This window comes from Oncorhynchus clarkii, chromosome 5, assembly GCF_045791955.1.
Source record: "Oncorhynchus clarkii lewisi isolate Uvic-CL-2024 chromosome 5, UVic_Ocla_1.0, whole genome shotgun sequence".
Lineage (NCBI taxonomy): Eukaryota > Metazoa > Chordata > Actinopteri > Salmoniformes > Salmonidae > Oncorhynchus > Oncorhynchus clarkii.
The window spans coordinates 87622712-87649903 of NC_092151.1; the positions used below are offsets into that span (position 1 = coordinate 87622712).

Consider the following 27192-nt stretch of genomic DNA (forward strand, 5'->3'; position numbering starts at 1 on the left):
GCAGACACTTTTATCCAGAGCACCTTGCAGTAGTACATTTAATAGTACAATAGTAGTACAATAATACATTTTTCAGACTGGTCCCCCGTGGGAATCGAAACCCACAACCCTGGCGTTGTAAGCGTCATGCTCTACCAACTGAGGCTAATAAAAACATTAAAAGGTAGGCCTATTGAAACAACAGATCCACTTGCCGTTGGTAAGAAGATCGCATAGCAGCATGTTGCCAAATATATATTTATTTGACTCTTATTATACATGGATAAATGATAATCATATTAAACGGCATGTCTCTCCTTTTCTGATGTGACTGGTTTACACAACAAATATTAGGCTGTAGGTAGGATTCACTTTTAAATTGTTCGATAGACAATCAATCTTGCAGAACGCACGACCAGTGTTTGGCACACACTGTAGGCTATAGTCACTACAAAAGATTGAAACATTCTGCCAATGAAAACATGTTTACGTATATATGTTGTGTGCGACAGTTTGATCATTCCCAATCATTTGTTACACACGCAAATCCTAGAATCTCCAAGTACTCCAGAATGAGGCCCCATGTGGCATCAATTAATTGTATTGGTCCCACTTACAGCCCTGGGTGTACGTGTTGTATTAACTGTGGAGGAGACCAGGATTTGGTAAAATATCTACACGGGATGCATGACTTCATTGGGGTCAGGGATCAGACAAGAGGTTGGGGTTAGGATTGGAGTTAAAAGGGAAGTGTGTGTGGTTTCTTACCAAGCTCTTCCTCCATGGTGCTCCCCCCGACTGTGTCTTTCACCCCCAGAACTCTGTTGAAGAGAATGGAGAAGGCACTGCCCCACACCCCTAGAGAGAGAATCCACAACATCAATATAATGTAATGAATCATGAATGTCATGTTTGACCATTTATCATTGAATTAATCTCTTGAGTAAGTGCCATGAGGAAGTGCCAGGGATATTCTGTGTTTTCCTACCCATAAGGAAATGTAGTGGGTTCTCCTCATACCGCTTCACAGCGGTTCCCATGAAGAATTTGCTTCCAAAAAGGTCAGGGGTCATGAACGTTCCGTACTTTGCCATTCCAATCTCATATGGGCTGAACTCCACCCAGTCTGTGAAAAAAAACAACAGCATCCATTAATCAAAATCCAAACAGTGTATGTATGTGACTAACTAACGCTTTCATTAGGAGAGCACACGCTAAGTACAATGTCATTGGGAAACTGTGTACGCCTTTTCACAAGTCTGCAGTAAATATGCATTTATATGTGTATGTTATGGAAAGAGGGTAACCCAGGTTTACAGTAACAGTACAAGCCAGGCATATCCTACATGACTACTTTAGTGACACAACAACACCCACACATACTTTAACAATGTTTACATACTGCTTTACTCATCTCATATATATATACTGTATTCTATTCTACTGTATTTTAGTTGATGCTTTACTCATCTCATATATATATACTGTATTCTATTCTACTGTATTTTAGTTGATGCTTTACTCATCTCATATGTATATACTGTATTCTATTCTACTGTATTTTAGTTGATGCTTTACTCATCTCATATGTATATACTGTATTCTATTCTACTGTATTTTAGTCTATGCCACTCTGACATTGCTCATCCTAATATTTATGTATATCTTAATTCCATTATTTTACATTTAGATTTGTGTGTATTGTTGTGAATTGTTAGATACTACTGCACTGTTGGAGCTAGGAAAACAAGCTTTTCACTACACCCGCAATAACATCTGCTAAATATGTGCATGTGACCAATACAATTTGATTTGACATACAATACTATTAGGCACAACACAACACACTATTTCACACATTATACGTTTGAGTTCCTCAGAACAACAATCACCTTTCAGCCTATACTTGGAACTGGAGTAGGGAGGATAAGGTTACCACTGTGTGTTAGGTGGCATTATTTGAGCCTTTCTCTAGAATGGGTGTGAAGGTATTTCCTTGTCACACCAGTGTTAAAATGTGGGGGATTTACAGATAAAAGGAGTACCTGACTAACTGAAGCAAAATTCTATTCCAGTTCATCTGCAAAATTGTCACACCCTGATCTGTTTCACCCATCTTGTGCTTGTCTCCACTACCCACTAGGTGTCTCCCATTTATCTCCATTATCTCCTGTATATTTATACCTGAATTGTCTGTTTGTATGTTGCCAGTTCGTCTTGTCCCGTCAAGTCCTACCAGCGTGATCCCGTGTTTCCTGTGCTCTAGTTTTTGTTTTTCTTAGTCTTCCCAGGTCTGACCTTTCTGCCTGCCTTGACCCTGCCTGCCGTCCTGCACCTGCCTGACTCTGATTTGGATTTTGACCCTTTGCCTGCCGACCTACCGATTGCCTGCCCCATGTTCTGTAATAAACTCTGAGACCCGTACTATCCGCCTCCTGTGTCTGCATCTGGGTCTTTGCCCGAGTCCTGAAAATAATACACTATCGGCCAAGTTATGGCCATAAGTTAGCAAACAGTCATGCGCTTAGTCAACCTAACAGGGGACAGATTGGCCCGAAGAACTCTTTTGAGGTCAGTTTTGGGAACGAGAACTGATCCTTGATCAGGGCTTGGGGGCATACCATAACCACATTGACCCCCTACCTAACATTGCCCTCCCATGTTGTACAACTAAACCTACACATTGTTGTGTACACGTTCCTTCTCACACATCAGTATTAAAACTACAACTACAGGAATGGATATCAGCCCACCATGACACATCAGTTGGTGGTAAACCAGAGACATGCATTGAGAGAGTAGGCCCAGTTTTTAGAACGGATGCCATGTTAGCGCCTTTCTTCTCCAACTACTGGTGATGTAACAATAGGACAGAACCTCCCGACAGTTCACTCTGAAATTAACCCGCTGTCAACAAGCAGAACAACGTATTCAATTGATTATAATGTGTATCCAAGTCTGTACGGTGTTGTGGTGTCAACAAATTGCATATCTGCTTTACACTGGACATCTTCATTGGTTTAGAAAACTATCCGAAATAAACAGCGCAGTGTGGAAGTGTCAATTATCACTTAGCAACGGCTACGGAGGAGAAAGTGGCGCTATCGGAACGTTCAGACAGGAACCGCATTGGCCCAACTCTCTATATATATACAACTCTCTCTATATATACAACTCTCTCTATATATACAACTCTCTCTATATATACAACTCTCTCTATATATACGACTCTCTCTATATATATATACGACTCTCTCTATATATATATACGACTCTCTCTATATATACAACTCTCTCTATATATACAACTCTCTCTCTATATATATATACAACTCTCTATATGTATTTACAACTCTCTATATATATAAACAACTCTCTATATATATATACACAACTCTCTCTATATATATACAACTCTCTCTATATATATACAACTCTCTCTATATATATACAACTCTCTATCTATATATATACAACTCTCTATATATACAACTCTCTCTATGTATACAGCTCTCTCTATATATACAACTCTCTCTATATATATACAACTCTCTCTATATATACACGACTGTGGTAAAGTAGTGATGCTACAAGGAAATGCAGTGTACGGAAATTTGACTGTGGGAGATAGGATCTCTGGTGACATATTATGCAAAACTGAATACACATACTCATTCTACTAGAGCCACACGCACGCACACACACACACACACACACACACACACACACACACACACACACACACACACACACACACACACACACACACACACACACACACACACAGCCCAAATAGGCTCATTCAGAACTTGGACCATCCATTCAAACTACGTGACCAGCACTGCGAACACACAACCACACTACGTGCATGAACTTTTCACAGAAATGCTACGCTTTGTTGAACAACTGTGGGGAGCCTTGGAGCCACACTGGGCTTGTGGTCTACTGTAATACACACACACACAGCGCATACACACTCACTGACCTGCAAACATGAGCTCGGATACGTCCGGTTTGACGTGCAGACAGGTGAACAGAGGGAGGGGACACTGGGCCTCGTTTACCTTCTCATGCAACTCACTCAGCTTTGTGTCCATTCTCTGATGAAAACAGATAAACACTTTTGGAGTCAGAGCCTCTTGAAGACGGAGAGAGAGAAACAATGAAAACAGATGTATGCCGTCCTCTCACCGCAGGAATGAGTGTCTCTCCGATGAGCATGCCGAAGATGTCTGTGAAGGTGACGGGCTGTCCGTTGGCCTTCTTGCTCCACAGAGCCTGGATGTAGTTGGTGATATGCTGGGGCAGCAGTAGTCTCAGAGGGTTACTGCTCACACTCTTCATCAGCTCTGCATTGATCTCCTTGGGCCCCTTAGAGGGGAACTCTGGGTGGGAGAACAGGGTTGACATGTACCTGGGGGAGAGATAGGGAGGGAGGGAGAAAGTGAGTGAGGGAGGTGGGAGATAGTGAGGGAGAGATAGGAGGGAGAGATAGAGGAGGGAGGGGTAGAGGGAGGGAGAGAGGGAGGGAAAGATAGAGGGAGGGAGCGATAGAGGGAAGGAGAGCGAGGGAGCAAGAGAGAAGGAGGGAGAGAGAGATAGAGGAAGGGAGAGGTAGAGGAGGAAGAGGGAGGGAGGGATGGAGAGAGAGATGGAGGGAGAGATAGAGGGAGGAAGAGGTAGAGGTAGAGGGAGGGAGAGGTAGAAGAGGAAGAGGGAGGGATAGATGGATGGAGAGATAGAGGGAGGTAGAGGTAGAGGGAGGGAGAGAGAGAGAGGGAGAGGAAAAGGGAGAAATAGAGGGAGGGAGAGGTAGAGGAGGAAGAGGGAGGAAGAGGGAGGGAGAGAGTGAGTGAATGTGGGAGGGAGTGAGGGAGATAGGGGAGGGAGACAGAGGGAGGGAGATAGAGAGATAGAGGGACATAGATAAAGGGACGAGATAGGGAGGGAGACAGAGGGAGGGAGATAGAGAGAGAGGGACAGAGATAAAGGGACGATATAGGGAGGGAGACAGAGGGAGGGAGATAGAGAGAGGGAGAGGAAAAGGGAGAGATAGAGGGAGGGAGAGGTAGAGGAGGAAGAGGGAGGAAGAGGGAGGGAGAGAGTGAGTGAATGTGGGAGGGAGTGAGGGAGATGGGGGAGGGAGACAGAGGGAGGGAGATAGAGAGATAGAGGGACAGAGATAAAGGGACGATATAGGGAGGGAGACAGAGGGAGGGAGATAGATAGAGAGATAGAGGGACAGAGATAAAGGGACGAGATAGGGAGGGAGACAGAGGGAGGGAGATAGAGAGATAGAGGGACAGAGATAAAGGGACGATATAGGGAGGGAGACAGAGGGAGGGAGATAGAGAGATAGAGGGACAGAGATAAAGGGACGATATAGGGAGGGAGACAGAGGGAGGGAGATAGAGAGATTGAGGGACAGAGATAAAGGGACGAGATAGGGAGGGAGACAGAGGGAGGGAGATAGAGGGACAGAAATAAAGGGACGAGATAGGGAGGGAGACAGAGGGAGGGAGATAGAGAGATAGAGGACAGAGATAAAGGGACGAGATAGGGAGGGAGACAGAGGGAGGGAGATAGAGGGACAGAGATAAAGGGACGAGATAGGGAGGGAGACAGAGGGAGGGAGATAGAGAGATAGAGGACAGAGATAAAGGGACGAGATAGGGAGGGAGACAGAGCGAGGGAGATAGAGAGATAGAGGACAGAGATAAAGGGACGAGATAGGGAGGGAGACAGAGGGAGGGAGATAGAGAGATAGAGGACAGAGATAAAGGGACGAGATAGGGAGGGAGACAGAGGGAGGGAGATAGAGAGATAGAGATAAAGGGACGAGATAGGGAGGGAGACAGAGGGAGGGAGATAGAGAGATAGAGGACAGAGATAAAGGGACGAGATAGGGAGGGAGACAGAGCGAGGGAGATAGAGAGATAGAGGACAGAGATAAAGGGACGAGATAGGGAGGGAGACAGAGGGAGGGAGATAGAGAGATAGAGGACAGAGATAAAGGGACGAGATAGGGAGGGAGACAGAGGGAGGGAGATAGAGAGATAGAGATAAAGGGACGAGATAGGGAGGGAGACAGAGGGAGGGAGATAGAGAGATAGAGGACAGAGATAAAGGGACGAGATAGGGAGGGAGACAGAGGGAGGGAGATAGAGAGATAAAGGACAGAGATAAAGGGACGAGATAGGGAGGGAGACAGAGGGAGGGAGATAGAGAGATAGAGATAAAGGGACGAGATAGGGAGGGAGACAGAGGGAGGGAGATAGAGAGATAGAGGACAGAGATAAAGGGACGAGATAGGGAGGGAGACAGAGCGAGGGAGATAGAGAGATAGAGGACAGAGATAAAGGGACGAGATAGGGAGGGAGACAGAGGGAGGGAGATAGAGAGATAGAGGACAGAGATAAAGGGACGAGATAGGGAGGGAGACAGAGGGAGGGAGATAGAGAGATAGAGATAAAGGGACGAGATAGGGAGGGAGACAGAGGGAGGGAGATAGAGAGATAGAGGACAGAGATAAAGGGACGAGATAGGGAGGGAGACAGAGGGAGGGAGATAGAGAGATAGAGATAAAGGGACAAGATAGGGAGGGAGACAGAGGGAGGGAGATAGAGAGATAGAGGACAGAGATAAAGGGACGAGATAGGGAGGGAGACAGAGCGAGGGAGATAGAGAGATAGAGAACAGAGATAAAGGGACGAGATAGGGAGGGAGACAGAGGGAGGGAGATAGAGAGATAGAGGACAGAGATAAAGGGACGAGATAGGGAGGGAGACAGAGGGAGGGAGATAGAGAGATAGAGGACAGAGATAAAGGGACGAGATAGGGAGGGAGACAGAGGGAGGGAGATAGTGATGCAGCAAAACAAACATGGAGATGACTACATAAAAACACTGGGCAAACATTGATACAGAGGTAGATACTGTAGGAGGAGAGACGTGGGACAGCAGTGGAAGGGAGATGTGTGATTTATTTTATTGTATCTTAGCAAGTCAGTTAAGAACACATTCTTATTGTCAATGATGGCCTAGGAACAGTGGATTAACTGCCTTGTTCAGGGGCTGAACAACAGACTTTTACCTTGTCAGCTCGGGGATTCGATCTTGCAACCTTTCGATTACTAGTCCAATGCTGTAACCACCAGGTTAGCTGCCGCCCCATGGAGGAGAGGAGAGGAGTGAGAGGGAGGGAGGGAGGAGTGGAGTGGGAGGAGAGGAGTGGGAGGGAGGGAGGAGAGGAATGGGAGGGAGAAGAGGAGTGGGAGGGAGGAGATGAATGGGAGGGAGGGTTTGTGAAAGAGAGCATGGTATAAACAGATGAAAAGATGACTGACCATGTGGATCCAGAGAGGCCAGCGATGTAGGTGGCACAGTCCAGGACCCCAGACTCATATAGGGCCTTCATCACCCCAGAGAACCCCACCATGGCCCTGAAGCCTCCCCCTGAACCCACTATGGCTATCACTGGCACCTGCACAGACAGACACATGCAGGAAGAGATAGGAATGGATTTTACAATAAAATGTATACCCTGTCATAACATGACTTCTTGAGATTCATAGCAGAACTGTCAGAAACCACTACTTCCTGATGTTACTTCCCTCATTCTGTCTTATGATTGTTATTGTATCACTCTACCTTCATGTACTGTATTTCCTGGGCATCTTTCCAACTCTGCACTGTCTTCTCTGATCTAGAGTCACAGTCTTATCCGTAGACAATTCCAACAAATATTCAGACCACGCTGACACAACAACTGCACAGGATCCCTCGTGGTGTGTGTGAGACAGTGTATTGACTGATTGAGTCTGTAATGTACCACAGCATGTGTTTTAAAGGCAGTGTATGGTGTGTGTGAGACAGTGTGAGTTGTTGGCCTATGCCCTCTCACCCTGGCTGTGCCCCTACCCAGTCATGGCTGTGCCCCTACCCAGTCATGGCTGTGCCCCTACCCAGTCATGTGAAATCTATCGATTATGGCCAAATTAATACATTTCAGTTGACTGACTTCCTCATATGAACTGTAACACAGTAACATGTTTGAAATTGGTGCATGTTACATTTATATTTTTGCTCAGTATACATAGTTTTAGACGTTCTGGAGCCTGGAGTGTTTTTTTTTACTTTGTTTTTTTCACTCAAACCTCCCGCAGGCCAGATTGAATGGCCTCCTCTGTTCTAGACAGTAGTATTTACTAGCCCCAGTGGGAATGCAGTGTGGCAGCTCAACAGCTCTGCAACACTACTGTTATGTGGTGGGTTATTATCTCATCATGGCTGGTAGCTTCCGGACCATGTGAGGACACAGGCAGGCAGGAAGGGCCTACAGTAGCTGGCCAGAGGTGAGGGTACACACTACAACCAGGAACACAAAGCCAAAACCAGTCACAGAAACACAGCCCAGTCCACCAGGGGAGGAATGCAGAACTCAGAAGCTGAACAGGCCCTGAGAGCTCTCGGTCTAAGAGGAAGTTAGCAGCGACAAAGTGATCACAATACTAACAGATCTAAATGTGTGAATGTGGTGCATGTGTATATACAGCATATAAAAAAGGGTGTTGTTTGCTAATATCAGATCTTGTCTATGACCTTGACCACTATGCTAAGCAATACTGCAGGGTAAGCCCACTTTCTATGGCAATATATGTTTATTTAGCCCATGTCTATTATATTGCCATGCCATTTTGGAGTGGTTACCATTCTATGACGCATTAAACCTACAATGCACCCTAATAAATGAGGTGTTAGATGTCAAACACTGCATTTGAATCTAAGACCAAAATGATTTAAAACATTTTTTAAATGACACTGTGGCTGGACGTAGGCCGCTCTTGGAGCCTGGGACCACAGTACTCGGGCATGCCCACCTCCTGAGGGGTGCTGGGGAGGAAGCGAGGCTTCTCCATGTCTAGCAGCTTCTTGATGCCCAACGTCACCTTCTCTCTGCGGGCCTGTCTGAACAGTTTCTCCTTGTCACACAGGGCCAGGCTGAACCGCAGGTCCAAGTTAGTACTGTAGACAAAGACACACAACAGATAAAACAACGACAGAGATATTTCACTGGATGTAGAAATATTAAAATTGCTTTGTTAAGGAGTGCAAAGGTGAATTGAGTTATTGCACATAGGCATTTTACAGAGTAGGCGTTCCCTAACGGAAACATGGAGATGTTGGGGCGGCAGGTAGCCTAGTGGTTAGAGTGTTGGGCTAGTAACCGAAAGGTTGCTAGATCGAATCCCTGAGCTGACAAGGTAAAAAGCTGTTGTTCTCCCCCTGAACAAGGCAGTTAACCCACTGTTCCTAGACCAGTTAACCCACTGTTCCTAGACCAGTTAACCCACTGTTCCTAGACCAGTTAACCCACTGTTTCTATGCCATCATTGTAAATAATAATTTGTTCTTAACTGACTTGCCTAGTTATTATGTAAAGATGTATGATAGAATGGGCCAATAGGAACTAAGTAGCTCATGCTTGGCTCTGCCCACCTCCTTGCTTGTTCTGCCCACTATTGTTCTGCCCACTTGTTCTGCCCACTATGACTCATCTGTTCCCATTGGAAATGACAGGCTGTGGTCTGTCTTGCTTTGGTTATAAAAAAAAGATTTGCCTTAACCCTGCATAAGGTATCATAAGACATGTTCATCAAATATTTTTTTTGGAAGAATCATATCTGACAAATGGAATAATGTATTATCAATTTCGATTGTTGTTCAATTTTGAGTGTCACTAGGACATTATTTACAGGACACCTGGAGATTATTATCCCAAGTACAAAAGATTATCCATTTTTTTCTCAAAGCAAGAAAAGCTATTCAAGAATTGACTAAATTTATATTTAAAAAAAATGCATTCAACAATTTAACAATTTACTGGATTAAATTGTTTTTAAATATCTATTCCAGATACCCTAGACCCACTCCAATTTGCATACCGCCCAAACAGATCCACAGATGATGCAATCTATATTGCACTCCACACTGCCCTTTCCCACCTGGACAAAAGGAACACCTATGTGAGAATGCTGTTCATTGACTACAGCTCAGCGTTCAACACCATAGTACCCTCAAAGCTCATCACCAAGCTAAGGAACCTGGGACTAAACACCTCCCTCTGCAACTGGATCCTGGACTTCCTGACAGGCCGCCCCCAGGTGGTGAGGGTAGGTAGCAACACATCTGCCACACTGATCCTCAACACTGGAGCTTCCCAGGGGTGCGTGTTCAGTCCCCTCCTGTACTTCCTGTTCACCCACGACTGCATGGCCAGGCACGACTCCAACACCATCATTAAGTTTGCTGACAACACAACAGCGGTAGGCCTGATCACGGACAACGACGAGACAGCCTATAGGGAGGAGGTCAGAGACCTGGCCGGGTGGTGCCAGAATAACAACCTATCCCTCAAAGTAACCAAGACTAAGGAGATGATTGTGGACTACAGGAAAAGGAGCACCGAGCACGTCCCCATTCTCATCGACGGGGCTGTAGTGGAGCAGGTTGAGAGCTTCAAATTCCTTGGTGTCCACATCAACAACAAACTAGACTGGTCCAAACACACCAAGACAGTCGTGAAGAGGGCACGACAAAGCCTATTCCCCCTCAGGAAACTAAAAAGATTTGGCATGGGTCCTGAGATCCTCAAAAGGTTCTACAGCTGACCGGTGTCATCACTGCCTGGTACGGCATTTGCTCGGCCTCCGACCGCAAGGCACTACAGAGGGTAGTGCGTATGGACCAGTACATCACTGGGGCAAAGCTGCCTGCCATCCAGGACCTCTACACCAGGCGGTGTCAGAGGAAGGCCCTAAAAATGGTCAAAGACCCCAGCCACCCCAGTCATAGACTGTTCTCTCTACTACCGCATAACAAGCGGTACCGGAGTGCCAAGTCTAGGACAAAAAGGATCTTAACAGTTTTTACCGCCAAGCCATAAGACTCCTGAACAGGTAACCAAATGGTTACCCGGACTATTTGCATTGTGTTCCTCCCCCAACCCCTCTTTTACGCTGCTGCTACTCTCTGTTTATATTATATGCATAGTCACTTTAACTATACATTCATGTACATACTACCTAAATGGCCAGACCAACCAGTGCTCCCGCACATTGGCTAACCGGGCTATCTGCATTGTGTCCCACCACGCGCCAACCCCTCTTTTTACGCTTCTGCTACTCTCTGTTCATCATATATGCATAGTCACTTTAACCATATCTACATGTACATACTACCTCAATAAGCCTGACTAACAGGTGTCTGTATATAGCCTTGCTACTCTTTTTTCAAATGTCTTTTTACTATCGTTTTATTTCTTTACTTACCTACTCACACACACATACCATTTTTTTTCTCGCACCATTGGTTAGAGCCTGTAAGTAAGCATTTCACTATAAGGTCTTCGGCGCACGTGACAAATAAACTTTGATTTGATTCTCTCATCCTCTGATATCATGTATAATTACACCAATAGAAAATTAACTTAGCAACAGAGTTTGGAGGATGAACAGAGCTCATCTTCTGGACCTGAAATGTTATAATACGTCATTGAAAAAAATAAAAACCTTTACCATTACAAATGTTGACATAGAGGACAGAGAGAAGCTGACCTCTGATATAATTTGGGATGCCTTTAAGGCGTACATTAGGGTAATGATAATCTCATACTCGGCAAAAGTTAAATATGATTTAGAAATTGAAATTAAAGAAAAAAAAATCACTATCTTAAAAAAAGGTAAAGAAGAAAATAAAATGTCTGAACTTAAGTAGGAATACGATCTTTAACTTTTGAAGAGAGCCAACAAATACAGGTGAAACTCAAATAAAGCACATGACTTAATGGCTAATAAACCTGGTAAATATCTCACAGCTCTCACAAAATGAATACATCCTAAATGAGTTATAATTTTCTAAATCTCCCGAGAGAGATACAAAAGCGGTAATTTATATGGGCAAATAAAATGAATAGAATAAAAAAGGAAAGTTTTACATCTTCCTGAGTCTGAGGGGGGTTTTAACCTTCCAGACTTGGCATTGTATCAACTCTCTACCCAAGGCTTTTACTTGAGACATATAGTTAAATGCACTAAAGAGGAAGCATGGGAACATATTGAAGATGCTCATGCTCATCCCCAGAATATTTTGATGTATCTATTTTCAAAGGATAGAGCTAAGAACATTGTCACGCCCTGGTCTTAGTATTTAGTGTTTTCTTTATTATTTTGGTCAGGCCAGGGTGTGACATGGGTTATTTATGTGGTGTGTTTTGTCTTAGGTTTTTAGTAGGTCATGGGATTGTGGTTAGTGGGGTTGTCTAGAATAGTCTATGGCTGCCTGGAGTGGTTCTCAATCAGAGGCAGGTGTTTATCGTTGTCTCTGATTGGGAACCATATTTAGGCAGCCATATTTTTTGAGTGTTTCGTGGGTGATTGTTCCTGTCTCTGTGTTTGTTTGCACCAGATAAGGCTGTTTAGGTTTCCACGTCTCGTTTTGTTAGTTTGTTCATGTGTAGTTTCTTTATTAAAGAACCATGAATCAAAATAACCACGCTGCATTTTGGTCCGCCTCTCTTTCACCGGAAGAAAGCCCTAACAAATATGAACAACTTCATAGTTAAGAACACTATACAAATATGGAAGAAAATGAAACATATTCAACAAGAACCAATATTACTTCCTAAAAACACAACCTGATGGAAAAATACTTGGATAGCTTTCAGAATTCACTAATAAATTGGTCCACATGGAAAACTAAAGGCATAGAAACTGTAAATGACTTGGTAACAGGAAATACATTTATTTACATGACAGATTTAAAAAGTATATTTTGACTGACCAACATAGAAACTGTTGTTTCAAATACTTAAACTTAAACTTAAAGTTACATATCACAAAATGTCAGAGCAACCTTGAGGGAATCTTATTTTGAGTCAGAAAATGACATTCATATGATTGGGAAGAGAACATATCCAACTGACAATCTCTTAGAATAAACAAACTATTGGAACCAAGACTTAAAGAACTGATGTTGGCACAAGATGAAGGGAAAGTTGGAGCATAACTAATGAAATGACAGTTAATGAAAATGTACACTAAATCCAGCATAAACTAATGTATAGAATGTATTGTACAAGAGATATAATTCATGAATTCTACAGCACAACGGCAGCGTATTGTATAAGTGTAACTAACAATGACTCAATAATCAATGCTTTCACGGAACGCTATAAAGTCCGGAAGTTGTGGGAGGAACGAGAAAGTTGACTGTCAAATCAAACTTTATTTGTCACCATGAAATTCTTACTTACAAGCCCTTAACCAACAGTGCAGTTCAAGAAAGAGTTAAGAAAGTATTTACCAAATAAACTAAAGTAAAAAATATATTAAAAAGTAACACAATAAAATAACAATAACGAGGTCATTTTGACTGAAACATGGCTTAAGCCTGATGAATTTACTTGTGTTAAATAAGGCCTCACCTCCTGGCTACACTAGTGACCATATCCCCCGTGCATGTTGCTAACATTTACGATAGCAAATTTCAATTTACAACAAAAAAAATGACGTTTTCGTCTTTTGAGCTTCTAGTCATGAAATCTATGCAGCCTACTCAATCACTTTTTATAGCTACTGTTTACAGGCCTCCTGGGCCATATACAGCGTTCCTCATTGAGTTCCCTGAATGCCTGTCGGACCTTGTAGTCATAGCAGATAATATTCTAATCTTTGGTGACTTTAATATTCACATGGAAAAGTCCACAGACCCACTCCAAAAGGCTTTCGGAGCCATCATCGACTCAGTGGGTTTTATCCAACATGTCTCTGGACACACTCACTGTCACAGTCATACTCTGGACCTAGTTTTGTCCCATGGAATAAATGTTGTGGTTCTTAATGTTTTTCCTCATAATCCTGGACTATCGGACCACCATTTTATTACGTTTGCAATTGCAACAAATAATCTGCTCAGACCCCAACCAAGGAACAGCAGAAGTCGTGCTATAAATTCACAGACAACACAAAGATTCCTTGATGTCCTTCCAGATACCCTCTGTCTACCCAAGGACGCCAGAGGACAAAAATCAGTTAACCACCTAACTGAGGAACTCAATTTAACCTTGCACAATACCCTAGATGCAGTTGCACCCCTACAAACTAAAAACATTTCTCATAAGAAACTAGCTCCCTGGTACACAGAAAATATCCGAGCTCTGAAGCAAGCTTCCAGAAAATTGGAACGGAAATGGCGCCACACCAAACTGGAAGTCTTCCGACTAGCTTGGAAAGACAGTACCGTGCAGTACCGAAGAGCCCTTACTGCTGCTCAATCATCCTATTTTTCTAACTTAATTGAGGAAAATAAGAACAATCCAAAATTCCTTTTTGATACTGTCGCAAAGCTAACTAAAAAGCAGCATTCCCCAAGAGAGGATGGCTTTCACTTTAGCAGTGATAAATTCATGAACTTCTTTGAGGAAAAGATCATGATTATTAGAAAGCAAGTTACAGACTCCTCTTTAAATCTGCGTATTCCTTCAAAGCTCAGTTGTCCTGAGTCTGCACAACTCTGCCAGGACCTAGGATCAAGAGACACGCTCAAGTGTTTTAGTACTATATCTCTTGACACAATGATGAAAATAATCATGGCCTCTAAACCTTCAAGCTGCATACTGGACCCTATTCCAACTAAACTACTGAAAGAGCTGCTTCCTGTGCTTGGCCCTACTATGTTGAACATAATAAACGGCTCTCTATCCACCGGATGTGTAGCAAACTCACTAAAAGTGGCAGTAATAAAGCCTCTCTTGAAAAAGCCAAACCTTGACCCAGAAAATATAAAAAACTATCGGCCTATATCGAATCTTCCATTCCTCTCCAAAATTTTAGAAAAGGCTGTTGCGCAGCAACTCACTGCCATCCTGAAGACAAACAATGTATACGAAATGCTTCAGTCTGGTTTTAGACCCCATCATAGCACTGAGACTGCACTTGTGAAGGTGGTAAATGACCTTTTAATGGCATCAGACCAAGGCTCTGCATCTGTACTCGTGCTCCTAGACCTTAGTGCTGCTTTTGATACCATCGATCACCACATTCTTTTGGAGAGATTGGAAACCCAAATTGGTGTACACGGACAAGTTCTGGCCTGGTTTAGATCTTATCTGTCGGAAAGATATGTTTGTCTCTGTGAATGGTTTGTCCTCTGACAAATCAACTGTAAATTTCGGTGTTCCTCAAGGTTCCGTTTTAGGACCACTATTGTTTTCAATATATATTTTACCTCTTGGGGATGTCATTCAAAAACATAATGTTAACTTTCACTGCTATGCGGATGACACACAGCTGTACATTTCAATGAAACATGGTGAAGCCCCAAAATTTCCCTCGCTAGAAGCATGTGTTTCAGACATAAGGAAGTGGATGGCTGCAAACTTTCTACTTTTAAACTCGGACAAAACAGAGATGCTTGTTCTAGGTCCCAAGAAACAAAGAGATCTTCTGTTGAATCTGACAATTAATCTTAATGGTTGTACAGTCGTCTCAAATAAAACTGTGAAGGACCTCGGCGTTACTCTGGACCCTGATCTCTCTTTTGAAGAACATATCAATACCATTTCAAGGACCGCTTTTTTCCATCTACGTAACATTGCAAAAATCAGAAACTTTCTGTCCAAAAATGATGCAGAAAAATGTATCCATAATTTTGTCACTTCTAGGTTAGACTACTGCAATGCTCTACTTTCCGGCTACCCGGATAAAGCACTAAATAAACTTCAGTTAGTGCTAAATACGGCTGCTAGAATCCTGACTAGAACCAAAAAATTTGATCATATTACTCCAGTGCTAGCCTCCCTACACTGGCTTCCTGTCAAAGCAAGGGCTGATTTCAAGGTTTTACTGGTAACCTACAAAGCATTACATGGGCTTGCTCCTACCTATCTCTCTGATTTGGTCCTGCCATACATACCTACACGTACGCTACGGTCACAAGACGCAGGCCTCCTAATTGTCCCTAGAATTTATAAGCAAACAGCTGGAGGCAGGGCTTTCTCCTATAGAGCTCAATGTTTATGGAACGGTCTGCCTACCCATGTCAGAGACGCAAACTCGGTCTCAACCTTTAAGTCCTTACTGAAGACTAATCTCTTCAGTGGGTCATATGATTGAGTGTAGTCTGGCCCAGGAGTGGGAAGGTGAACGGAAAGGCTCTGGAGCAACGAACCGCCCTTGCCGTCTCTGCCTGGCCGGTTCCCCTCTTTCCACTGGGATTCTCTGCCTCTAACCCTATTACAGGGGCTGAGTCACTGGCTTACTGGGGCTCTCTCATACCGTCCCTGGAGGGGGTGCGTCACCTGAGTGGGTTGATTCACTGATGTGGTCATCCTGTCTGGGTTGGCGCCCCCCCCCTTGGGTTGTGCCGTGGCGGAGATCTTTGTGGGCTATACTCAGCCTTGTCTCAGGATGGTAAGTTGGTGGTTGAAGATATCCCTCTAGTGGTGTGGGGGCTGTGCTTTGGCAAAGTGGGTGGGGTTATATCCTTCCTGTTTGGCCCTGTCCGGGGGTGTCCTCGGATGGGGCCACAGTGTCTCCTGACCCCTCCTGTCTCAGCCTCCAGTATTTATGCTGCAGTAGTTTATGTGTCGGGGGGCTAGGGTCAGTTTGTTATATCTGGAGTACTTCTCCTGTCCTATTCGGTGTCCTGTGTGAATTTAAGTGTGCTCTCTCTAATTCTCTCTTTATCTCTTTCTTTCTCTCTCTCGGAGGACCTGAGCCCTAGGACCATGCCTCAGGACTACCTGACATGATGACTCCTTGCTGTCCCCAGTCCACCTGGCCGTGCTGCTGCTCCAGTTTCAACTGTTCTGCCTTATTATTTTTCAACCATGCTGGTCATTTATGAACATTTGAACATCTTGGCCATGTTCTGTTATAATCTCCACCCAGCACAGACAGAAGAGGACTGGCCACCCCACATAGCCTGGTTCCTCTCTAGGTTTCTTCCTAGGTTTTGGCCTTTCTAGGGAGTTTTTCCTAGACACCGTGCTTCTACACCTGCATTGCTTGCTGTTTGGGGTTTTAGGCTGGGTTTCTGTACAGCACTTTGAGATATCAGCTGATGTACGAAGGGCTATATAAATACATTTGATTTGATTTGATTTTGTACATGTAGGTAGGGTTAAAGTGACTGCGTAGATAATAAACAGCGAATAGCAGCAGTGTAAAAACAAATGGAGGGGGGGTATCAATGTAAAAAGTCTGGGTGGCCATTTGATTAATTGTTCAGCAGTCTTATGGCTTGGGGGTAAAAGCTGTTAAGGAGCCTTATGGTCCTAGACTTGGTGCTCCGCTTTGCCCCAGCGATGTACTGGGCTACGGTCAGATTCTGAGCAGTTGCCGTACCAGGCGGTGATGCAACCGGTCAGGATGCCCTCGATGGTGCAGCTGTAGGGCTGGGCGATATGGCCAAAATATCATATTGTATCAAAGAGGCAGCTATAGCCTTTAGCTCGATGCGGATGTTTCCTGCTGGTAGAAATGAGGTAAAACGGATTTAAGTTTGCCTGCATTAAAGTCCTTGGCCACTTGGAGCGCCACTTCTGGATGAGCATTTTCTTGTTTGCTTATGGCCTTATACAGCTCGTTGAGTGCGGTCTTAGTGGCAGTATCGGTTTGTGGTGGTAAATAGATGGCTAGGAATAATATAAATAATATAAATATATAAATAATATAAATGAGAACTCTCTTGGTAGATAGTGTGGTCATAAGGTACTCTACTTCAGGCGAGCAATACCTTGACATTTCTTTAATATTAGACATTGAGCACCAGCTGAACAAATAGACACATATCCCCGCCCCTCGTCTTACCAGACATAGCTTCTTTGTCCTGCCGATGCATGGAAAATCCTGCCAGCTCTATATTATCCGCGTTGTTGTTCAGCCACGACTCGGTAAAACATAAGATATTACAGATTTTATTTCCCATTGGTAGGATAGTCTTGATCATAGATCATCCATTTTGTTTTCCAATGATTGCACGTTCGCCAATAGTATGGATGGTAGTGGAGGTTTACTCACTCGCTCACAAATTCTCAGAAGGCAGCCCGACCTCTGCCTCTTTTTTCTCTGTCTTTTCTTCACGCAAATGACAGGGATTTGGGCCTGTTCCCGAGAAACCAGTATATCCTTCACGTTGGACTCGTTGAAGAAAAATCCAGGCGGGTGTTAAGAAGAGTGGTTTGGCGGGTCATGTTTCAGAGGACGCATGACTCAACCCTCGCCTCCTGAGCCCGATAGGGAGTTGCAGCGATGAGACAAGATCGACATTTGGGAGAAAAAGGGGGTAAAATACAAAAACATTTTTTTTTAAAGGAAAAAGGCCTGTTTATGGGGTCAGAGATTTTCAGATGTGTGCTGTTGAATGAAATGCAGTAAGATTAGTTTAGGAGACCTACAGTAATAACCTTAAACAAAAGCGCACAAATCATATTCACTGTTGAAACAATGACTGGTAAATGATCCAAGACCAGCTCAGTTAATCCCTACCATTGTGACAATGAGTTGTCATAATGCTGCATCAAATGTGCATGATCTTAGGGGCATTGGCAAACACAATGTAAGTAATTTAATTTATGTACCACTAATTGCACCAAATACATCTGTTTATCCTACAGCTATTGTAAGCAGTAATCATGAGCAACACTAAACACGTCAGCTACTACAGCGACTGAAATGACTGCAACACTCAACAAAGAGCTGCACTTAGTTTCAGAGTGGGTGGCATATAATAAGTCAGCCTTAAATATTTCTAAAACTAAAAGCATTGTATTTGGATCAAAACACTCACTAAACGTTAAACCTCAACTAAAACTTGTAATAAATAATGTGGAAATTGAGCAAGTGGAAATGACTAAACTGCTTGGAGTAACCATAGATTGTAAACTGTCATGGTCAAAACTATTGATGCAGTAGTAGCTAAGATGGGGAGAAGTTTGTCTATAATAAAGCGATGCTTCTTAACAACACTATCAACAAGGCAGGTCCTACAGGCTCTAGTTTTGTCACACCTGGACTACTGTTCAGTCGTGTGGTCAGGTGCCACAAAAAAGGACTAAGGAAAATTGCAATTGCTTCAGAACAGGACAGCACGGCTGGCCCTTGGATGTACACAGAGAGCTAATATTAAAAATATGCATGTCAATCTCTCCTGGCTGAAAGTGGAAGAGAGATTGACTTTATCACTACTTTTATTTATGAGAAGTATTGACATGTTGAATGCACCGAGCTGTCTGTCTAAACTACTGGCACACAGCTCGGACACCCATGCATACCCCACAAGACATGCCACAAGAGGTCCCTTCACAGTCCCCAAGTCCAGAACAGACTATGGGAGGCGCACAGTACTACATAGAACCATGACGACATGGAACTCTATTCCACATCAAGTAACTGACGCAGGCAGTACAATTAGATTTAAATAACAGATAACAAAACACCAGCGGGGACTGTGAAGCAACACAAACATTGGCACAGACACATGCATACACACACACACACACACACACACACACACACACACACACACACACACACACACACACACACACACACACACACACACACACACACACACACACACACACACACACACACACACACACACACGATAACATACGCACTATACATACACATGGATTTAGTACTGTAGATATATGGTAGTGGTGGAGTAGGGGCCTGAGGGCACACAGTGTGTTGTGAAATCTGTGAATGTGTCGTAATGTTTTTACAATTGTATAAACTGCCTTAATTTTGCTGGACCCCAGGAAGAGTAGCTGCTGCTTTGGAAGCATCCACAATAAATACAAATACAGTTGTGTAATTACATATCAACAACAGCTTTAAAACATCAAATATTTTCCCATATGGAAACAGACAGTAGACCTCTTGGTCAGCAATGGTGATTGATTTGATGTACTGTAGGTTACTATGTACGCATGGCTGTAAGTCACTTTGAATAAAAGCCTCGCTCCAAGATGGTCTGGTCTGAGACAGACCTACTGAGACAAACACACCCACGACCTCTGACGTCCTACCTCCAACACATGCCAAACATATCCTCCCTGTCATCTGAAGCAAAAGCCCTTTGTGATGCAACAGTACAGTAAATCTAAGCCATGTGTTTACTGAAAACAGTTACAGTCTTTAAAAGTAGAAAGAAATGTACTTATCACTCTGGTGTGGGTTAAATAGCTTGACGTGAATTCCTGTGTTTTGCTGAGTCTAAAGTACTGTTCCACCCAGTGCTACAGTTTTAAGGGTTATTCTCTGGCTGTGTGCTTATTTTTGTACATGGAGAGAGAGATAGATGCCAAAAAAGCAATTTGGATTTGAGAGAGAGAGAGGCCTTCAGGTGAACCAGAGAAGCCACAGTGTTTAAGATAGCATCTGTAAACCAGACAGGCTTCCTGACAGACAGACACGAGGAGAGGAATGGAGAAATAATCAAAATGTACCTACCAGACCTCCAGAGCCATCTCTAAGTACACATTGGTTGCCTGTAAAAACAACACAAAGATGCTGTGGTTATTGTAGAAGAGAAACAATGGATTAATATGTCAACTGCAAAACACCCTGGGATAGAATACAACATCCACAAGCAGAAGGAGGAGGGATGAGAGGAGAGAAGGGGGAGAGATGCAGGTGGGTGGGCTACAGTAATGAAGAGGGGGGAGTGAATAGATAGAGGGAAACAAAGAAAAGAGAGGGATATTCAGGAAGAAAAAAAAGATGAGAAGAGAGGAAAAACTCTCATGGATAAGTCATCACTCAACAGACAACTACAGTCTGGTGAGAGCAAATGTATTTCAGACACACTTTCCGCTGTAGGTTAATGTAGTGACTACAGATATATATATATATATATACATATATATAGAGAGAGAGAGAGAGCTTACTTTGCCGATAAGAAAAGGCACCGTCTCCGTCTGACCAGTTTTCAACATTTTGGAGATGTTGTACGACGCAGTCCCAAGTTTCTCATCCATCACGTAATTGGCATCCATTAACGTTATCTGATTGAGTGGTAAAGCACCAACAGACAAGCTTCAGGTAACCATTGTACTGTAGTGGACTGGGCCTGACATAAAATGAGTTACATTTGACTGTTTTGATTTTATTAGACTTTTTGTTCACCTCTAGAAAGTTCTCCTGGTTTGGGTCTAGTATGAAGCCAAAGGTTTCGTTCCATTCAGGGTTGATGTCGTTGTCTATGTGGCGCGTTCGTTTCCTGCTCTCGGGGGAAGTTGGGATGAACAGCTCCACATAGGGGTCAGGAGTGTCCACTGCAGACACAAACACACAAATGTATGTGTTACATACAGTACATGAGAAATGGACTACAGGAAACGGAGGACGGAGAACAGGTGATTTACATCCACATAGACTGGGCTGTAGTGGACAGGTCGAGAGCTTCAAGTTCCTCAGTGTCCACATCACTAAGGAATTGTCATGGTCCACACACACAAACACAGTCATGAAGAGGGCATGACAATGCTTCTTGTGATTTGATTTGGCATGGACCCTCAGATCCTCAAAAAGTTATTCAGCTGCACCCTTGAGAGCCTCTTGACTGGCTGCATCACCCCTTGGTATAACAACTGTTTGGCATCTGACCGCAAGGCGCTACAGAGGGTAGTGCGTACGGCCCAGTACAGCCCTGGGGCCAAGCTCCCTGCTATCCAGGACCTTTATACCAGGCGGTGTCAGAGGAAGGGCCTAAAAATTGTCAAAGACTACAGCCACCCAAGTCATAGACTGTTCTCTCTGCTACCACATGGTAAGCTGTACCAATGTCTGGAACCAACAGGACCCTGACCAACTTCTAAGACTGCTAAACAATTAGTTAAATAGTTTACTAAAAGCTACCCGGACTATCTGCATTGACCCTCCTTTGACTCATCACATACACTGCTGCTACTGTCCTGTTGCCTAGTCACTTTATCTCTACCTATATTTACATATCTACCTCAATTACCTCGTACTGCTGCACATCAACTCAGTACTGGTACCCCATATATATTTATTTTTTATTTAACCTTTATTTAACTTGGCAAGTCAGTTAAGCACACACACTTATTTACAATGACGGCCTACACCGGCCAAACTCAGATGACGCTGGGCCAATTGTGCACCGCTTTATGGGACTCCCAATCACAGCCTGGATTTGAACCAGGGACTGTAGTGACACCTCTTGCACTGAGATGCAGTGCCTCAGACCGCTGTGCCACTCGTGAGCAACGGTCTATTAGCAAGTTATCATTACTCATTACATAGTTATTTTTCTCTGCATTGTTGGGAAGAGCCCATAAGTGCGCTTTTCAGTGATAGTTTACACCTGTTGTTTACCAAGCATGTGATAAATAACATTCAATTTGATTGATTTGATTTACATACAAGCAAACATATTAATGTACATTGAGTGATAGAAAAATACATAACAACAAATAGATGACACTATAGTGTTATGACTTTAATAATATTGCTATTACTTGGCGGCATTACATTTCATGACACAACACTAAATCTTAGTTTTTACAGAAATGACAACTCTCTGTGGTGTGTTTTTATGTTGGCAAATTTATGATCGTTAACATGTGAACTAGGAGCATGTAGAATAACAGGTGTTGTCAGACTCACACAGGTCACCCAGTGCTCCCTTGGTGACATTCTCAGCTCGCACCACCGTCACTCTGAACTTGTGAGAGAACTGCTGCTCCACCTGCACAGAAACACAACACAACACATAACAGAGAGTCTGTGAGCCAGGACGCACTCCTCACACAAACACAAATCTATCACACATGAACTCCAACATAGAACTACTTAGGTACATTTTTTTTTTTTTTTTTACCTTTATTTAACCAGGTAGGCAAGTTGAGAACAAGTTCTCATTTACAATTGCGACCTGGCCAAGATAAAGCAAAGCAGTTCGACACATACAACAACACAGAGTTACACATGGAGTAAAACAAACATACACTCAATAATATAGTTGAAAAATAAGTCTATATACGATGTGAGCAAATGAGGTGAGATAAGGGAGGTAAAGGCAAAAACAAAAAAAAGGCCTTGGTGGCAAAGTAAATACAATATAGCAAGTAAAACACTGGAATGGTAGATTTGCAGTGGAAGAATGTGCAAAGTAGAGATAGAAATAATGGGGTGCAAAGGAACAAAATAAATAAATAAATACAGTAGGGAAAGAGGTAGCTGTTTGGGATAAATTATAGGTGGGCTATGTAAAGGTGCAGTAATCTGTGAGCTGCTCTGACAGCTGGTGCATAAATCTTGTTGAGGATAGGGGGCAGTATTTTCACTTTGGATGAATTGCGTGCCCATAGTGAACTGCATCCTACTCTGTCCTAGATTGCTAATATATGCATATTGTTATTACTATTGGATAGAAAACACTGACATTTCTAAAACTGTTTGAATTATGTCTGTGAGTATAACAGAACTCATAGGGCAGGCAATCTTCCAAACAAGAAGTGAAATTCTGAATGTGAGTCAACTTTGACGTCATCGCCCCTTCCTTTCCCAACAAGATATGGATCTGGTAGCACTTCCTACGCCTTCCGGTAGATGTCCTCATTCAGTAGAACGTGGAATGGAGCTTTTGGTGTGAACTTTGAAATAGTCACGGTCTTGGCAGAATGCAATTTCCCTGTGGCGCATTTCTCTGTGGGTGCCACCGCCGTTCCATTTGGCTGCAGCTGAAAACGTATGATCCGGTTGGAACGTTATTGGATATATATAAAAATAACATCCTGAAGATTGATTCTCTACTTAGTTTGACCAGTTTATTCGACCTGGAATATATATTTTTGAAGTTTTCGTGCGAGTTGTCCTGGACCAGCGTCAGCTTTTGGGCACGTGAGCTGAAAGTGGTAGCAAATGCAGCTAATTGGACACTAGTATTGGACATTATGGAACAAAACAACGATTTATTGTGGAACTAGGACTCCTTGCACGGCATTCTGATGAAAGATCATCAAAGGTAAGGGAATATTTATGATGTAATTTCGTATTTCTGTTGACTCCAACATGGCGGAGAAATTGTTTTACGTCTGAGCGTTGTCTCAGATTATTGCATGGTAGGCTTTTTCCATAACGTTTAAAAAAAAATCTGACACAGCGGTTGCATTAAGAACCAGTGTATCTTTAATTATATGTAGAACATGTATCTTTAGTCAAAGTTTATGATGAGTATTTCTGTTATCTGGCGTAGCTTTCTATAATTCCTCCGGATATTTTTGAGGCATTTCTGAACATGGCGTCAATGTAATCCGAGATTTGTGGATATAAATATGCATATTATCGAACAAAACATAAATGTATTGTGTAACATGTAATATGAGTGTCATCTGATGAAGATTTAGTGATTAGGTTAGTGATTCATTTTATCTCTAATCCTGCTTTTGTGACTCTATCTTTGGCAAGAAAAAATGGCTGAGTTTTTCCTTTGATTTGGTGGTGGTCTAACATAAATATATGTTGTTTTCGCTGTAAAACACTTTAAAAATCGGACATGATGGGTAGATGAACAAGATGTTTATCTTTCATTTGAGGTATTGGACATGTTAATGTGTGAAAGTTAAATATTTCGAAATAATATTTTTGAATTCCCTGCGCCACCTTTTCAGCTGAATGGGGGGGTAGAGTTCCCCTCGGGGATCGCCTTGCCATAACAGCTAGTGAGGGAGATAAGTGTTTCTAGTTTCAGAGATTTTTGTAGTTCGTTCCAGTCATTGGCAGCAGAGATCTGGAAGGAGAGGCGGACAAAGGAAGAATTGGTTTTGGGGGTGACCAGAGATATAAACCTGCTGGAGCGCGTGCTACAGGTGGGTGCTGCTACGGTGACCAGCGAGCTGAGATAAGGGGGGACTTTACCTAGCAGAGTCTTGTAGATGACCTGGAGCCAGTGGGTTTGGCGACTAGTATGAAGCGAGGGCCAGCCAACAAGAGCGTACAGGTCGCAGTGGTGGGTAGCATATGGGGCTTTGGTGACAAAACGAGTAGGGTATTGGAGGCTATTTTGTAAATGACACCGCCGAAGTCGAGGATCGGTAGGATGGTCAGTTTTACAAGGGTATGTTTGGCAGCATGAGTGAAGGATGCTTTGTTGCGAAACAGGAAGCCAATTCTAGATTTAACTTTGTATTGGAGATGTTTGATGTGAGTCTGGAAGGAGAGTTTACAGTCTAACCAGACACCTAGGTATTTGTAGTTGTCCACATATTCTTAAGTCAGAACCGTCCAGAGTAGTGATGTTGGACGGGCGAGCAGGTGCAGGCAGCGATCGGTTGAAGAACATGCATTTAGTTTTACTTGTATTTAAGAGCAATTGGAGGCCACGGAAGGAGAGTTGTATGGCATTGAAGCTCGTCTGGGGGGTTGTTAACACAGTGTCCAAAGAAGGGCCAGAAGTATACAGAATGGTGTTGTCTGCGTAGAGGTGGATCAAAGACTCACCAGCAGCAAGAGCGACATCATTGATGTATACAGAGAAGAGAGTCGGTCCAAGAATTGAACCCTGTGGCACCCCCATAGAGACTGCCAGAGGCCAGGACAACAGGCCCTCCGATTTGACACTCTCTGAACTCTATCAGAGAAGTAGTTGGTGAACCAGGCGAGGCAATCATTTGAGAAACCAAGGCTATCGAATCTGCCGATGAGGATGAGGTGATTGACAGAGTCGAATGCCTTGGCCAGGTCAATGAATACGGCTGCACAGAATTGTTTCTTATCGATGGCGGTTAAGATATCGTTTAGGACCTTGAGCGTGGCTGAGGTGCACCCATGACCAGCTCTGAAAACAGATTGCGGTGGGATTCGAAATGGTCGGTAATCTGTTTGTTGACTTGGCTTTCGAAGACCTTAGAAAGGCAGGGTAGGATAGATATAGGTCTGTAACAGTTTGGGTCAAGAGTGTCCCCCTCTTTGAAGAGGGGGATGACCGCAGCTGCTTTCCAATCTTTGGGAATCTCAGACGACACGAAAGAGAGGTTGAACAGGCTAGTAATAGGGGTTGCAACAATTTCGGCTGTTAATTTTAGAAAGAAAGGGTCCAGATGGTCTAGCCCGGCTGATTTGTAGGGGTCCACATTTTGCAGCTCTTTCAGAACATCAGCTGACTGGATTTGGGAGAAGGAGAAATGTGGGGGGTTGCTGTGGGGGGTGCAGTGCTGTGGACCGGGGTAGCCAGGTGAAAAGCATGGCCAGCTGTAGAAAAATGCTTATTGAAATTCTTAATTACAGTGGATTTATCGGTGGTGACAGTGTTTCCTATCCTCAGTGCAGTGGGCAGCTGGGAGGAGGTGTTCTTATTCTCCATGGACTTTACAGTGTCCCAGAACTTTTTTGAGTTTGTGTTGCAGGAAGCAAATTTCTGCTTGAAAAAGCTAACTGCCTGTGTATATTGGTTTCTAGCTTCCCTGAAAAGTTGCATATCACGGGGGCTGTTCGATGCTAATGCAGAACGCCATAGGATGTTTTTGTGTTGGTTAAGGGCAGTCAGGTCTGGAGAGAACCTAGGGCTATATCTGTTCCTGGTTCTACATTTCTTGAATGGGGCATGCTTATTTAAGATGGTGAGGAAGGCATTTAAAAAAAATAACCAGGCATCCTCTACTGACGGGATGAGGTCAATATCCTTCCAGGATACCCCGGCCAGGTTGATTAGAAAGGCCTGCTCGCTGCATTCTTTCAGGGAGCGTTTGACAGTGATGAGTGGAGGTCGTTTGACCGCTGACCCATTACGGATGCAGGCAATGAGGCAGTGATCGCTGAGATCTTGGTTGAAAACAGCAGAGGTGTATTTAGAGGGCAAGTTGGTTAGGATGATATCTATGAGGGTGCCCGTGTTTACGGCTTTGGGGTGGTACCTGGCAGGTTCATTGATAATTTGTGTGAGATTGAGGGCATCAAGCTTAGATTGTAGGATGACTGGGGTGTTAAGCAGGTTCCAGTTTAGGTCGCCTAGCAGCACGAGCTCTGAAGATAGATGGGGGGCAATCAGTTCACATATGGTGTCCAGAGCACTGCTGGGGGCAGAGGGTGGTCTATTGCAGGTGGCAACAGTGAGAGACTTGTTTTTAGAGAGGTGGATTTTTAAAAGTTCAAATTGTTTGGGTACAGACTTACTGACTTCCGGC

The 27192-nt window shown here is 43.5% G+C and overlaps 1 protein-coding gene across 1 annotated transcript in view; it reads right to left on the bottom strand.

Moving 5' to 3' along the window:
• The window catches only part of LOC139409509 (phospholipase A2, group IVAb (cytosolic, calcium-dependent)), a 57688-nt gene that overhangs the window by 21094 nt on the left and 9402 nt on the right, over window positions 1-27192 (bottom strand). Inside the window, exons 3-12 of the mRNA XM_071154770.1 lie at window positions 22676-22757; window positions 21173-21321; window positions 20935-21051; window positions 20498-20535; window positions 8858-9002; window positions 7325-7461; window positions 4171-4393; window positions 3965-4079; window positions 968-1105; window positions 748-837 (exon numbers count right to left, since the gene is read on the bottom strand). Coding sequence (XP_071010871.1) covers window positions 748-837; window positions 968-1105; window positions 3965-4079; window positions 4171-4393; window positions 7325-7461; window positions 8858-9002; window positions 20498-20535; window positions 20935-21051; window positions 21173-21321; window positions 22676-22757 — 1234 coding nt within the window. The remainder of the gene's footprint in view (window positions 1-747; window positions 838-967; window positions 1106-3964; window positions 4080-4170; window positions 4394-7324; window positions 7462-8857; window positions 9003-20497; window positions 20536-20934; window positions 21052-21172; window positions 21322-22675; window positions 22758-27192) is intronic.